The sequence below is a fragment of the Eumetopias jubatus genome, unplaced genomic scaffold (genome assembly GCF_037043125.1).
Source record: "Eumetopias jubatus isolate StellerSeaLion01/CBP00866 unplaced genomic scaffold, mEumJub1_p1.0 scaffold_16, whole genome shotgun sequence".
Classification (NCBI taxonomy): Eukaryota; Metazoa; Chordata; class Mammalia; order Carnivora; family Otariidae; genus Eumetopias; species Eumetopias jubatus.
In genome coordinates, this window is record NW_028274822.1 from 20466998 (window position 1) to 20482889 (window position 15892).

The following is a 15892-nucleotide window of genomic DNA, read 5'->3' on the forward strand; positions in this document are numbered from 1 at the left end:
ATCCCCTATGTATGATTATGAGGGGTTAAATGAGTTCAAGTCTAAGGAAAATTGTCAGCACATAAGTACTCAGCAAACATTAGCTGCTATTACTAGTAAGGACTTGATTTAAAAGATCACATACATTCCCCTGGAAGATCTTTTTCATTCATGGGCCATTACTGATTCAAGGGGATTCCTCCCAGTATCAACCTCATGTTCCTGCTCCATTACTAAGCAGCAGTGTGCAAGGTCAGATGACATCTCCCTGTCAATGACTTACCCGTATTTGTCAGCCAGGTCCCGGGCTTGCCTTTCATTGACTTCCCTCTGGTCTGGCAGGTCTGCCTTGTTGCCAATTAATACTATATCTGGATTTTCACAATAAGCATTTGCTTGCAGTTGGCCTTAGGAAGAAAGCAGATGGACCCAGCACGTTAGTTATAAACAAGTAATGTCAAATGACTGCTCATACTTTGAGTTCCTTTTTTTTCATACTTCAAATTCCTAGTTTAATTGTTCACCTCCAGCTTGGCTGCTCGCTAGTTATATCATATTAGCCAAGTTACTTCACTTTACGCAACTGCAGCTTCCTCATCTATAAAATGAATGAGGATGATGCCTCAAAAATTGCAGATTGTGAATATAAATAATGATTGATATGAAGCACCTAGACGATCACCCTTCAGTGCTCTTGAATACCTGGGGACATGTCCTCCAAGATGGACATACTGCTTCAGACTATTTGTTCCTCAAATATAAGTAGAGATAATAGAACAGGAATTTTAAGTGTGTAAGTTTGCTCTTTCCTTTAAGAGGCTGCTACATTTTTTTTTTTAAGTGGGCGCCACACCCAACATGGAGCCCAATGCAGGGCTTGAACTCATGAACCTGAGATCAAGACCTGAGCTGAGATCAAGGGTCAGATCTTAACTGACTGAGCCAACCAGGTGCCCCACAGCGGCTACATTTCTATCTCCTGAAGTCCAAGGTGAAGACCTATTAGAATAGAATGTTTCCGAACCACCACAAATTTATGCAGAAACAATTTTAAGACAGGTGATTGTTTTTCTTTTTCTCCAGGATACACTGTGCAAAAGAGAGAAGAAAGAGGGAGAGAAGGTGGGAGGGACGGAAGGAAAGAAGGAAGGATGAAGAAGGGTTGGGGAGGGAGGGAGGGAACAAGGAAGGAAGGAAGGAAAGGAAGGAAACGAGACGAAATCTGTCAACCCACGTTTTTGAAGTTACGGGGATTACTTTAATTTCTATTTCAAGGCATGCTGTATGCAACTTTGCTGAGGAAGAAGATCAGGCTTACCCTTTAACACTGATTATTTGGGTGTTAAAAATTGAAGTGTTATGAGACATGCCAATGAATTATCTTAAATCCCAATAGTATTCTTGTGGATCTTTTTTTAAATAAGGAAGAATTTTATCTGCTTTGAAAAAGGATGAACAAATCATTCTCTGAAAGAATCTAATAATCTTATTATCTCTTTATCTCCTCAGAATCTAATAATACCCCCAAAATTTAGAGAAAGAAATACAATACTAAGAGGAAATAGAGACAAATCCTAGGATAAACACTCAGTTGGAGAAGCAATGAAGGAAGTCAGAATTTGTTGGTATTTGTCCCCATGGTAGCAACTGTATTATTGAACTCACTTTTAAAGCAGTTATATGTATTAATTATAAATATATAATAATAAGAAATACATATTTTTTGAGTATCTATTCTGTGCCAGACACTAATCCCAGCTTTGGGCTATTGTGATGGAACAAAGCCAGCAAAGTCTGTACTTTCATAGAGCTCACATTCTAGTGGCAGAGAGTCAAAAGGACAAGTAAGCAAAGAAATACGTAATATGTCAGGTGGTGGCAGTGATAAAAGGGAATATAAAGTGTACTGAGGAGCTACAAAGTAGTGAAGCATACTAGTTTATTTTTTAAAGATTTTATTTATTTCAGAGAAAGTGTGCATGCACGCACGCACAAACAGTGGGGAGGGGCAAAGGGAGAGGGAGAAGCGGACTCCCCACTGAGCCTGATGTGGGACTCGATCCCACGACCTGGGATCATGACCTGAGCGGAAGGCAGATGCTTAACGGACGGAGCCAGCCAGGCGCCCTGAAGCATACTAGTTTAGACAGGTGGTCAGGGAAGGCTTCTTCCAAGAGAGAAAGTTTGAACAAACCCTTGAAGGAAGTGAGAGAACTGTCACACTCCATAAATGGGAGAAGAGAGATCGAGGCAGAGAAAATCAGAATGTACAAAAGCCACAAAGTAGGGAATGTGCCTTTTGTCCTGGGAACAGCAGGAGAGACGTTTGGCAGGAGGCCAGCGAGCTGGGACAGATTAAGAGTAAATTACACAGGAATCTAAGGCCTTATCACCAAGGCCTTACAGGTGAGTGGAGGATTCTAGATTTTATTCCAAGTGAGTTGGGAGGTCCCAGAGGGACTTTGAGCAGGGGAATAACGTGATCCAGTGTTGTTTTTTTTTTTAAAGATTTATTTATTTATTTGAGGGAGAGAGAGAAAGAGCGGGGGGGAAGGGGCAGAAGGAGAGAGAATCTTAAGCAGACTCCCCACTGAGCGAGGAGCCTGACTCGGGGTTCAATCCCATGACCCCGAGATTATGACCTGAACTGAAATCAAGAGTCGGATGTCCAACTGACTGAGCCACCCCGGTGCCCCAGTACAATCCGATTTTTAAAAAATATCCCCCTGGCCACAGACAGCCCCAACAAACCTAGAAATGACAAGCCTATCACCAGTCCATAGGACTGCTTGTATATCCCGTTAGGATCAAAATTTTTTATTATAATAAAAATGCAAATAAAGTATTCCCTTTAGTGCTACATCAATTTTTAGAAAACGAAAATCAAATACTACTTTCCTATGCTGACATAGATCAATCTGTCTTCAATAACTGATTAGGCTACTGTTAACTTATGTCTAAATTATACAGATTTTTCATTTTAAGGCTTCCTTACATTTGAACATTTTTTTCCAAAAAAGTAAAATTTCAATGTGAGCTGATTGACACACTGCACCTTATCTTCATGTGGCTGGTCTGCTCTGGAGCAGTTTCTCAACAAATTAACCATCCATTAATTCATCTATTAGTTAACCAGTATGCAAGGGCATACATTTCTAGGGGCCAGTGTACCCTCTCAGAAAACACTGTTGCTTTTCTCTCTCTCCTTTCCAGATTAGATGTGGTAGCTCACATATTTGTAAGAAGTCCTTTAAGACTTACTGGATAAATGGAATTAATAGCCTTTCAACTGTGATAATAAAGACCTTGAATATTATATATTATTATATATATAGGCTGTGAGAGCTATGCAGGCTTCTTCTAAGAGTGCCAAAGGAAGGTATGATCCCAAGCCACCTTCGGTGAGCCACCTATAGTCCATCACTTTGAAGGTGACACAGGAAATGCTAAACTCATGGATTCCCAAGGTTAATCTGGGGAACCCAATCTGGTTTCATGTTGGGAGGCAAAGAAGCAAATAGTGCTGTTGGGGCCCAAAGTGGCCAATGCAAGTGACTTGGTCCCACTTACTCATCCAGTTTCTGACATTTAAGAAGCTCTGTTGACTGGTGAGGTCAAACATTAATAAGAAACCCATGGCATCTCTGAAAAATGCAGTGGTGAGGCTCCGGAATCTGCCAAGAAAGCACAGTGGACAGTTCTGGAAGTTAGCCCATAAACATATGATGATAGTACACACAACACCATTTCCCTTTGAAATGTGAAATCCCCATGGCATCCCTTATGGATTCTCCTATAGAATAAGAGAGTGGGCAGAAAGATTGCTGAAGGATCATGGAAGGGCATCTGGTTGTAGACATTTCTTAGGACCACATCCTGGCTTTATGGCCTATAGCACTTATGCACACAGAGTTTGTAACATTCAATCACATGATGGCTTACACAGCCCCTTAGACTCTTCCTCTTGTTGGCTCACAGATATCTTGTGGTCCACAATCATGATGGAAGCCACTTTCAAATGGGGACTTTAACTTATATTTTTCAATCTCCCTTGTCTGTGCCTAGAAGAAAGCTTGGCATTTAGTAGCCTAAAAATGAATGCCCGTGATTACGTGCAGAAAACCACAACTTGTTAGCAACTGAAACTGGGGTTCTTTTGCAGGGAAAAAACAACGTTGATGAGAAGACTCTTTTATAAGCACTGTGGGGGTAAAGCTGAATTTTAGTCTGGTATCCATGTCTCACGAGGAAGAGGGAAAAACACTGAAGAAAGGAGGAAGAAGAAGATGCTTAGGGGAAGCAAGACAAAGTCAGAGAGATGTAGTGTTGGAGACAGAAAGCAAGAACACTCATCTCTACTGGAGAATTTTGAAGAATATACTCTGTCATTTGTTGCGTAAAGACTTCTCTCCTCTGCTCCAACCTCTTCCCCCCTGAACTCTTCAGTAAAATTGAAGGTGTGCTGAGATCCACTTCAATGGCAGGAATGGGCAAAACCAGGCACCACACAGAGGGACCAGAGAAAGGTTTGAGTTATACTGATACAGAAGTGAATTTGGAAATGGGTTTTTAGAAAGGTACATAACTTTGAAATACAGACTATCACTTCCTATCCTAAATGTCCTCCTAATTTTTGGTCTCCTATTTTAGCTTATTTGTGGATTCTTTAGTTTCCTTGGAGTTCTATTCTCAACCCCTTCCCACCACACATACATTCACTGAGTGAGTAAGCTCATCTACTTCCCTGGGCTCAATTGTCACCTACATGTTGAAACCCAAATGAATAGGTGTAGATTTATCCTGTCATTCACACTGTGTGCCCAATTACATGTTGTGTGTTTCTGGTTGGAGGAAACTGAAGCACCTTTAACTTCACGAGACTAAACCCAACCTGGCCCCTCCTCCTGATCTCTTCTTCTATCAATGCATCACCATCTTTGGAGTAACCACGGCTTCTTTCTCCTTCACCTACTGTATACAATCACCAAGCATCTCCTGACCTTGTCATTTCTGTCCATCCACTCTAGTTTTTTTTTTTTTAGAACAAAGCTTTTTTTTTTTAAAGATTTTATTTATTTATTTAATTGACAGAGAGAGAGAGAGACAGCAAGAGAGGGAACACAAGCAGAGGGAGGGTCAGAGGGAGAAGCAGGCTTCCCACTGAGCAGGGAGCCCGATGCAGGGCTCAATCCCAGGACCCTGAGATCATGACCTGAGCTGAAGGCAGTCGCTTAACCAACTGAGCCACCCAGGCGCCCCCATCTACTCTAGTTTTGAGCCTATCCTCTTTCATCTGAATATTTTCAACCATCTTCTTAACACATTTCTTGTCTCCAGTTTTGTTTGGGACCCTCCCCTTCACTGATCCCTTCCTGCTGACTATATAAATCCTCTGCTACAAACATCTAAATGATGCTCTTAAGATAATGACTGAACTCTCTAATACGCTGTCAGGCTCTGTGTGAATTGACCCTTGCTCTTCTATCCGGCTTCATCTCCTGACTGCCCATAGGCATGCTGATCTTCTTTTAGTTCTTAGAAAGTTCACTCTCCCCCTAAGCTCTCACACACGCTGTTCTTTCTGTGGGTAACTTGGCCTTAATGCTTCCTCTACCTCCTACCTCTTTAGCCTGGATAAGACTCACTCACTCATACACTGTGTATGACTATATGTTATATATATATATAACAGTCTCAGAGGAAATAGCACTTTCCCAAGCTGCCTTCCTAATACCCACATCTGGGTTATAGGCTCCTCCTGGTGCACCTGACCATCACCTGTTGTTTTCCTGACACTGTCCTAAGGCTGTATTGCAATTGTTCGTTATCTGTTCAAATTCTATCCTAGACTTGTGAGCTCCAACAAGAAAGGAGTTATGTTTCTAATTTGCTATCCATTATATTTTCATGGCCTTGAACATATTTGCTCACAAAATGTTTGTCAAATTAAGAGAAAGAAAAAAAGAGAAAGAGAATAGCAAAGGATATTCAAGTATTAAAGATGTCAATGACTTCAGTAGAGAACAATTCTTTTTTTTTTAAAGATTTTATTTATTTATTTGAGAGAGAGAGAATGAGAGATAGAGAGCACGAGAGGGAAGAGGGTCAGAGGGAGAAGCGATGCGGCACTCGATCCCGGGACTCCAGGATCATGACCTGAGCCGAAGGCAGTCGCTTAACCAACTCAGCCACCCAGGCGCCCGAGAACAATTCTTTTAATACCAAAGCAAAGAGAATAGATATTTTAATGACTATTTCCAAATTAGATTTTTTGGTAAGGCATTAATCATGATAATTATGAAATACCAAAAATTTTACTCAATTTTTTCTTGTGGAATTGTTCCTACCAGTTGCTGGAAGCTTACCAAGATGCTTTTACTGAAGTTTTCTTTCTGTTTGGGGACTAGCTGTATTCACAAAATTGTCTCCTACTCAACTACAATAGTGTGGCTAAGACAACTGCTCTCTGTTCTCTCCCAAAAAGAGAGAGAGGGGGAGAAAAAGAGAGTGCGTGACTGTGTGTGTGTTTCATTTAAGGACAAGACTGTGCCATGTCCCTCTCTCATTGCCCATAGCACATGACAAAGTGATTTTTTTTATGTTAATGGTCTTTTTATTGGGAAAAAAAGGCTAGCATTTACAACTTGAAGTGGATGCAAATTCTAATTTCTCGAACAGCAATGCTGATGGTTGTGCTAAAATCCACAGTCACAGCTTACTCTGCTGGCTCCAAGTCATGGCTCAGAAGGTTTTAAAAACAGAGTCCAAAGATGCTCCCTTGGTAAAGGTTTCATTTTTTTTTTAAGATATTTTTTATTTATTTATTTGACAGAGAGACAGAGAGCACAAGTAGGCAGAGCGGCAGGCAGAGGGAGAGGGAGAAGCAGGCTCTCTGCTGAGCAGGGAGCCCAATGCGGGGCTCGATCCCAGGACCCTGGGGTCATGACCTGAGCTGAAGGCAGCCGCTTAACCGACTGAGCCACCCAGGCGCCCCTAAAGGTTTCATTTTTAAAAAATTTGTGTTAATGGTGATGGCCTGACACCCATTTCACCGCAGTACACTGCAGACAATGCTAAATCAACACACGCAGCATGGGATGAGTGTCATTGTCACCATGCGGGGGAGGGGTACACGGAAGTACACAAGGGCCATCCTGCTTAGTGGGGCTACGTTACTTTTATTTTTTTATTTATTTTTTTGTTAAAGATTTTATTTATTCATTTGAGAGACAGAGAGAGAATGAGAGGCAGAGAGCATGAGAGGGAGGAGGGTCAGAGGGAGAAGCAGACTCCCCGCTGAGCAGGGAGCCCGACGCGGGACTCGATCCCGGGACTCCAGGATCATGACCTGAGCCGAAGGCAGTCGCCCAACCGACTGAGCCACCCAGGCGCCCCGCTACGTTACTTTTAAAACATGCCTCTTGTGTGGATTTCACTGGGGTAAACATTTTTGCATCTACAGCAACGTGGATAGGACATTCTTGTTCTAGAACAGGCTCACAACCTAGACCATTCTGCCCAGCACCCTTGTTATCCCCTTCCTTCCGAAGGTGACTCCAGGGGAAAGGTAAATGATTTCCAGCTTATTCACCAATCTCATTCTGTCCTGTGAGTCAGTAGGGTGGGGAAAGCTGGGACCACATTGGAAAAAAAAAAAAAAACAGATCCCAGAGTCACATTATTACCTTCTCCCTCACTGGGAACTAAGGCTGTGTCCTGTATCCTTGAGGTTTACATAAGGGGCATGATTTTTCCTTGTTCCATGATACCACTTTTATCAATAAGCATAATCTTATATGGGTTATACTGCCAGATGTTTTTAGGCACAGGGCTGAGGTGTGAGACACTGTTTATCTTGTTGCATAGTTACACCTTAGTTTATAGAGAATGCAAAATTCTCAAGGGATGAATCACCTTCGTGTTACTAAGACTGTCCCTAGTTTTCCTCACTCCCTCAGAGAGCAGCCGTCTTAGGGGGGCAGAGGAGAGAAGCCTACCATCATGCAAGGCTGACATATCATGTGTGAGGACATATGGGAACCACATTTTCTCATATTACTTCTTCAAAAATGAATTAAATTGGTCTATAAAACATACATCTTTGTGACAACAAAACTGACATATGAACAGAAATTCTTGTGAGGAATGACTTCAGAAGAACTAGCAGTGTTGAAGAATGTGTGTAAATGGAATTCACAGTCAAAAGAGCTAACGGAGAGGGCCCAGCACCTCTCCTGGCGTTTACACTCACTGAAAGCGAGAACACTTTGGACGCATTTCAAAAACTAAAGTGTTTACAAGCATAAACATTCTAAGACATGTGATGCAGAATTTGGAGGTATGTGCCTTCTAAACATCTTCTCTGACAATCTACTGCCAATTTTTATTTAATCTGATATTGAAAAGCTTCACTAGCTTGTGGTCTTTAGCCCTTTGAAACCTTGGATCTCAAAGAAACATCTTTTCCTCCAGCTCTAAGCAAACAACACTCCTGTCTTCTGAGCTTCTCTTGCCTTGGACATCGTACCAGAGAAGATGCTAGAAAACCAAGCACAGTCTGTGCCCCTGTAATGCTGACAATTTTGTTGGGGTAAGAAGGCCACAGGTGAATCGAAGAACCGCAGTTACAGACAAAAACCAAAGATTTGCATTCTTACAAGGTGGTATTTAATTAATCGAGTAGCTTAAGGGATGGTGGGATAGGCGTAGGAGTTCACAGAAAGAGGGAGTTTGTCTCAGATGGGCATTTAGAAAGGCTCCACAGAGGAGGTGGTCCATGAGCCAGGCCTGGTGAAAGGAGAGGATCAGGGAAGGTGGGGAGGGAGGAAAACATTCTAGCCAGAGAGCAATGGTGTGACCCAAATCTTAGAAAACTAAGCCAGTCAAGAGGCACAGGACAGACAGTCTGTGCAAAAGAATGGAAAAACGTGGGAAAGATCTTACCACCCTTTCTTCAATTCCCTCTCCAGGTTGCCCTTGTAAACATGTTAATTTCCCACTTTAATTTAATTAAATTCTAGAGAAGGTTTTTTTTTTTCTATTAGAAAGTACAAAGACAACATTTAACAAGGATCTCCAGAGATTGCTAAAGATCTGATTTTTGAAGTCTATACCAAATCCACAATGCTAGTTATCATTAATGAACTATAAATAATTTATTTTCATTTCTTGACATAAATGTCTATTTTAGAACCAGGAGAAGAGTTGTACAACATTTGCTTTTCAAGTCCATGTACAGCATTCACTTTAAAAGAAGTTTTTCTTGGCTGTTTGTGGCTAGAAACAAAGTAATTTACTATTACCGCTCTTGGCCGGCAGTGTCCCAAAGCTGAAGGTGCACTTTAAAGGCTTTCCCTGATGATCCATTTGGTCCCTGGGTATTATAAACCTAAAAGATACAATTTTCATCAGTTAATATTACTTTGGATTTTGTAAACATTCAAATTCTCTGGGTTCACTCAGCATGTTTTTTCTCAATTACTATAATCAAAGTTCATAGTGCAGAATAAATATTTGCTCTGTTTTTTCCAGAAGTATCACATATACTCTCACTTTTAAATGTCAAGTACAAGTATGATTTTCAACACAATTTAGGCATACTGCGAACTTAAATTAGACACCTTCTGTCATTTCCTCACGGAGGCAGCAAACATTAGATTTAGGACCCAAGTTCTAGGTTCGAATATCAACCCTTCATTTCACTTCTTTGAATCTCATTTTCTTACAGCAAACTGAGACCCACAATCTCTTCCTACTTTACAGAGTTACTGCAAAAATAAATGACATAACAGATGTGAACGTACTTTTAAAATGTTAAAATGCTTTACTAATACCGGAATATCTTTTGCTATGACTTGGACTTCCAAAGTGACCTACCCATGAAATATACACAGAATTTCTCAATAAGTTTACAAAAGATATTTCAAGTCTTCCTTTACTAGCCATTTTTTCCAAAGGCTCTTTTTCTTAATGTTTAAATTTTCAAAATTATGGCCTTCTGACTTCTTATTTAAGCAAAGCCTAACGACTTTAATACTTCATCGGCTCCCCTAAGTATGGTTTAGTAGAGATGTTTAAAGTGTGGTTTAGCTTAAGCATGGTTTAGTAAAAATGTTTAAAGGAAACACTTTGCAAGGACTTATCTTCCTAGGTCAGTGGAGGCATTTGGGAGGGGTGAAGTCACAGGAAAACCCTGGAGGGGTTGGAAGCCAGGTTGCTAAGACTACACTAAAATGTATTGACCTTCAGATAAGGTACAGGATGTATACGGAACCATGATCTAACTTCTCAACCACGATTTCCTTTTCTCCCCCCACCAAGCCTCGAGCAAAGAGTAGATTTGTGACATCAACTGGAAGCGTCAGCCATGTTGGCAATCAAGAATACCTTGGGTGGCAGTAAATCTGGCTCAGCTTATGTGTCTATGCTACACGTCTCACATGTCACAATATCCTTATTCCTGTCATTAGCGTCTAGCATAGGAGAAGAAAGCAGTTGTAATTCTCACTTAAACTCCCTTATCTTGGAAAATAGCATGGACTGGTCTCACATTCTGTTCATAATAAGCTAGTGATTGATAGTTGAGTCTACACATAAATAAAAATGCAGCAAGGACTTACAAAGCTCATGTTCCAGCTATTTGCCAATCATTCTTTTAACTTCTCTCTGAAGAGTTGAGAAATGAACACTAGTTCTTATTGAGAAACTTAACTCAGATCAAGAGTTAAGGGCTTTGCAACCCGGATCATTCAAGTTTTGAAAGATTCCTAGAGAATTCATAGAAAACACACTATATAAACCCGTGAATTATTTCTTTGTCCTATATGCTTTTGGAGACAGGTGATAGTGCCACTCCACATTTTTCTTAGCAAAATGTTATTTATAATTGAGAACATTAAGAATATTCTAAATTGAATCAAAGTGACAGGTTATGAATTTCCTGTGATAAAAGGCAGACACCTTGCAATGCAATAAACATAGCTTCTTAATTCTATTTTATATGGGGGGGTAGAAATAAGCAACAAGGTTAACATAACAGTATGGTTAAAAACTCACCACACGTTTTTCCCGAAAGTCTATTCCTACTGTCGTGATAAACTTGGGATTGAATTTATTGTCTGTGTATCGATAAAGAAATGTCGTCTTCCCCACCCCTGAATCTCCAAGGGCCAGGAGTTTGATCAGATAATCATAGTCCCCATCGGTCATAGTGATAGTCTTGGTGAGCCTGTGTAGGAGAGGAAAAACAGTAGGTTATGATAAAAATCGGTTTCCCTTTGCCTTCCTTTAAAACACAACATAAATGTACGTTTCAAGGTTAAAATAGTTGAATACTTCTGTCAAATTCTGAATTAACTTATTCAGAGCAGCTTCAGGAGTAAGGGCACCTCTATTATTTCACTCAGTACAAATCTTTTTACATCACGTCAGTTAATATGGAACAGAAAGCTATCTGGTTCCCACAATAGCCGTTGCCGCAGTAGTAGTAGAACTTAGCCACAGCTTTTAGTTTTAAAGCCAATGCCCTTTGCAGCCAGGAGGATGGTGCCAGGAAGAGAAGGAGGTCACAGGGAACAGAAAAGCCTGCCCAAGTTGATGCAGGTAGACTAGGGAGAGACTGAGATTACATATGGGTAGTGGAAGAGAAAAGCCTAGGGAAACATTTTGCATCTAATCATGCATAATGAGCTTCCTATTATGTGCATGCAAAATATTCCTTTTTAATTTAAAAAATTTAACAACTGAGATGACAACCTTTAAAAACATTGATTTGAAATCATTTCAAAAGCAGTGTCTAAAAATCTTCTGTTTTGAAATACCAAAGCCTCTGTTCTCCAATGGCAAATCTGCTGTATTTGGCAAACCTGCCGAATATTTTCCAGACCTTGAAAACGGAGAAAAGCTAAGTAAGAGGCATGACTATGGTAATTTTGCTAGTATTTCTCCTGCTCGAAAGAATGCCATTTGCCATTTTTCCCATTGTCCTGACCTCCTTTGCCTCGGTCTTAATTTCTTCTGTTGTTATAATGACTATGGGTGAGGCCATGGGCTAATGCCAAGAACATCTGCACTGGTGATACCTTTGAATTACACTATCACCTACTGAATACATGAGGTTTCCACTCCAGAGGTCAGCGAAATGATTTGCCATTGGATATAACTTTCTGATTCATGAGTTGTAGAAACAGGTTTATGATAGCCCCACATAGAGGAAGGCCTATAAAGAAGTTCCTAGAGAAGTATCTCTCCTATTATATGAACGGGCAGAATATTTTCCCACCTTTACAGATCCAGAAAACATCGTACTCTTCAGTTCTGGGGCAATTAAAATTAAATTTCAACAAGTTATCCCATAGACATATCTAAAAATTTCTAGATAATTCTAATCATTTTCTATCTGTAAGAAAATGATGCACATGTTCATCACTTCAAATAAAACTTTATTTTATACATAGTCACTTTAGTTAGTTATCAAAACTAAAAGGTTTCATGTCTTCGGATAATGATGAAGATGATAATTAGGTACTTAGCAAATCAGTATCATTACATCATTTGGAAGATTGGCCAATTTTTTACATTAGAATTTTCTAAAATTTGAACCATCCTGCTGCTAAATCCTGTTAAATATATTATGGATATATGTTTCTTTAATTAATGAAGTGTTTTTGTGTTAAAGCATTCTGAAAGCTGCCAATACATACTTCTATGCTTAAGCTCTCCTCCCTTATAATATGCTTTCTTCACTGAGTAGGACTCTCACCGTGAATGTTTGCTGACAATGAATGTTCTCTCTTTTATTGTTGTTGCTTTCGTTTAGTATCTATACAAAGTATAATCATTGCTCAGGAAGAAGTGCTTAGCTTCCATCAACAACCAGCCTTCCTCAATAAAAGGATGCAGGTATCTCAAGTATTGACCTGAAATTCTTCTTGGAAAATGTCTTCATTGACTGACTACCTAGCAGTGACTAGTTCTGAGTTCAGATGTTCTAAATATCTTACCAGGACTTTATATAGTTGAAGATGTTGCTGTTCCTAGTCTTTGAACCAAATGGATTGCTAGAGGAGACTGCTGTCAAAGTAGTATAATTTCCCCCCATTTGGGTCTATCTGGGCCACCATTACTTGACTTTTCTCTCTCTTTGCCTCCCAAACTTGTTCTTGGGCAACTCCTCTGAAGGGTGACAAAGTCTGTCATTTCACTAGTAGAATTGGATGAAACTGCTAATTCTCTTGGGAAAGAAGGATTAAATTTATTCTGAGATGTGTGACCAAAGCTAAATTCTTCCTGTTGGGGGGGAGGAAATTAAAGGTACTGGCTACCTAAATACAAGACAAAGTTGGAGGATACTGTGGCCCCCTGGCCTGGAAAAATGAAAATAATAGAGTCAAGAAGATATAGCAGCACACTTTCAATTTTTGCTTAAAGTTAACTACGTTTTTTGCAATATTGTTTTGTGACAGAGTTAAGAAAAGCTAAATCTTGAGCAAATCTAGTTAAATACCTTCAATATATAGTATCAGGTCCAAAAAAATGAAAATTTTATAAATGTAATTTATAATCTAGTACCTGATAAGGCATGCTTACACTTAAAGATGTAAAAAAAAAAAAATACAACATAGTTTTACAAGATGGGGAACATGATTAATTGACAGATGAGTCAAATAGTTGTGCTTTTAGTTCAAACAAAACAGTAACCTTCATGGGCTGCAGTGGTCTGAGACTTTGTAGAGAAAGATGAACTTGTATTTAATCTTATAACAAAGGGAGGAATTACCTATGTGGAAAGAAGGTATAGGACCACTTCCCACTTGTAGAATGAGATGATCACCACTTGCCAGCTATACGACCTACCAAGTATTCCTGATCTGCGATTTGTTTTCTGTTGTTGGTACATAAACTTGCCGGGGGCAATACTGACTTGCCTCCCAGTCAGGCTCTAATCCTGGCTCTTTTCTGTAAGTGAATGGTTGTGGATACTTTGTGGCATTGAACAAAAATTCCACCTGAAATGAATGCAAAGCTTGGCACCATAGAAAACCTTTATTTAGTGTCTCCAGTAGACTCGTTAAAGAAATTGACAAAGTAAACTCAGCATGAGATCGTTTGCCTTTTAAGTTTCTTTTGAAAATGAATTTTCTCATTTTTGTATCACTACTCATATATAGTTACTTAGTTTGGTTCCGCTTTTATTAGCATGTGATTTTCTGAGTCCTAAAATCATATGACCTCAATATTCTATCCTTGGCCCGGCAAATATGACAGCGCAAAGAAAAATAAAAACCTTGGCAAAGTTCCCTTTTCCAAGAACTGAGATAAAAAAAATTATCTGGGAAGGATCAAAAAGCTGACAAGTTTAGCAGTATTTATTCCTGCACAATGATTGATGGTCTTGTCAACTCTTCCTTCTATGGATCTAAAAGTAAAGAAAAAGCCAGAAGATTGCTGTACTTCAGGAAATATGTCTGACTCTTTCCCATTATCACTGTGTCACAAGCTAAACTACAAGAGCCAGGAGGTCTTTTAGATATAGAAACTGAGGGATCAGCCTCCGAGCCCTTCATGGGAAGGTAAGGGGCTGGGAAGAGTAGGAAAAAGAATCCAAAACACTTGTGAGGCTCTACTTAATGAAGAGTCTTAAACGTAGAAGGAAATCTAAATAACCTGTGGTCTTAATCCTCAGTTTACAGATGAGAAGTCATGAGCACAGAAGTTATGTGATTTGTGGGATGAGAGTTTCTAACAACAACAAAAAAAAATCCAAGACTATGGTTTGTTATAATTTGAAATGAAAAGTGGATTAGATAGGTAGAAAGTAGAAATATTTTCATTCTATGGGGGAAGGGAATTTTCTCTGGTTATTGACAGGGACATGATTTTCATAGTTAGACTATCTCAAATGAGGCTGCCCATAGTTTCTTTCTCTCTTTTTCCCCACTGCTATGCCTCATTCTTGTTCAACATAAATCCTATTTGCTCAGAAACTTAATCTCCTTTGTCCACTGCTGGATCCAGAGTCCAATACAGTGGTTGGCATGTATTAGGGGATCAGTACATATGTGTTGAGCGTTGGAGCCATGCAAATGTCACAATTAGTGAAATTAATCTTTGAGCAGTTGGTGGACGTGGAGTCCCTCCAAGTTCAGGACTTACATTCTCCTTCCTTCCTCAATTGTGAAGGGACTATTTAGATTAAATCATCACTGTGGGACCTTCCGGGTCTGGCTTCCCAAGCTCATTTTTCTATTTCTATAAAAACCTTCTCAAAATAGAATACTTGTATCTTCAGAGAAGCAGTTTCAAAGAACCTGGGAAAAGAGAAAGCACAGAGGGACTGTAATTTTTGGACATGAGATCTGTATTGGCAGAGAGCATATAAACTTGTCAGTTGAATAGGTCAGGGCTCAGAACTGGGCTTCTCCATGAAAGCACCCATTCACCCACCTAACACATACTCACTGGCACCTCATAATTTGCATGATATTCTGTATGACTCTGAGGATATACTCTGTTTTCTCTAGAGGGAAGCTTAACAAACACTACAGATATGTATGGATGACTACTATACAGGCGGACTTACCCACACATATTTAAGACGTTCTTTGCTAGTTCTCCAACTAATAATCTTAAAAATGCCATGACAAGCTTTATGACCCTGTGACTTGAACTTATTAAATTAATAAAACCAAGTTAATATTCTTTTTTAAAAATATTTTATTTATGGGATGCCTGGGGGGCTCAGTCGGTTGGGCATCTGCCTTCAGCTCAGGTCATGATCCCAGAGTCCCGGGATCGAGCCCTGCATCGGGCTCCTTGCTCAGCGGGGAGCCTGCTTCTCTCTCTGCCTGCCGCTCCCCCTGCTTGTGCTTTCTCTCTCTCTCTCCCTCTTTCTCTTTCTCAAATAAGTAAATAA

General features: G+C 39.9%; 1 protein-coding gene across 2 annotated transcripts in view; it reads right to left on the minus strand.

The window, feature by feature from the left end:
* Positions 1–15892, minus strand: part of RAB27B (RAB27B, member RAS oncogene family) — a 110329-nt gene that overhangs the window by 2415 nt on the left and 92022 nt on the right. For both annotated transcript variants that reach the window (XM_028102953.2, XM_028102952.2), the window contains exons 2-5: positions 11035–11206; positions 9282–9367; positions 3550–3653; positions 263–386 (exon numbers count right to left, since the gene is read on the minus strand). In XM_028102953.2, the coding sequence (XP_027958754.1) occupies positions 263–386; positions 3550–3653; positions 9282–9367; positions 11035–11187 (467 nt within the window). In that variant the 5' untranslated portion in view covers positions 11188–11206. The remainder of the gene's footprint in view (positions 1–262; positions 387–3549; positions 3654–9281; positions 9368–11034; positions 11207–15892) is intronic.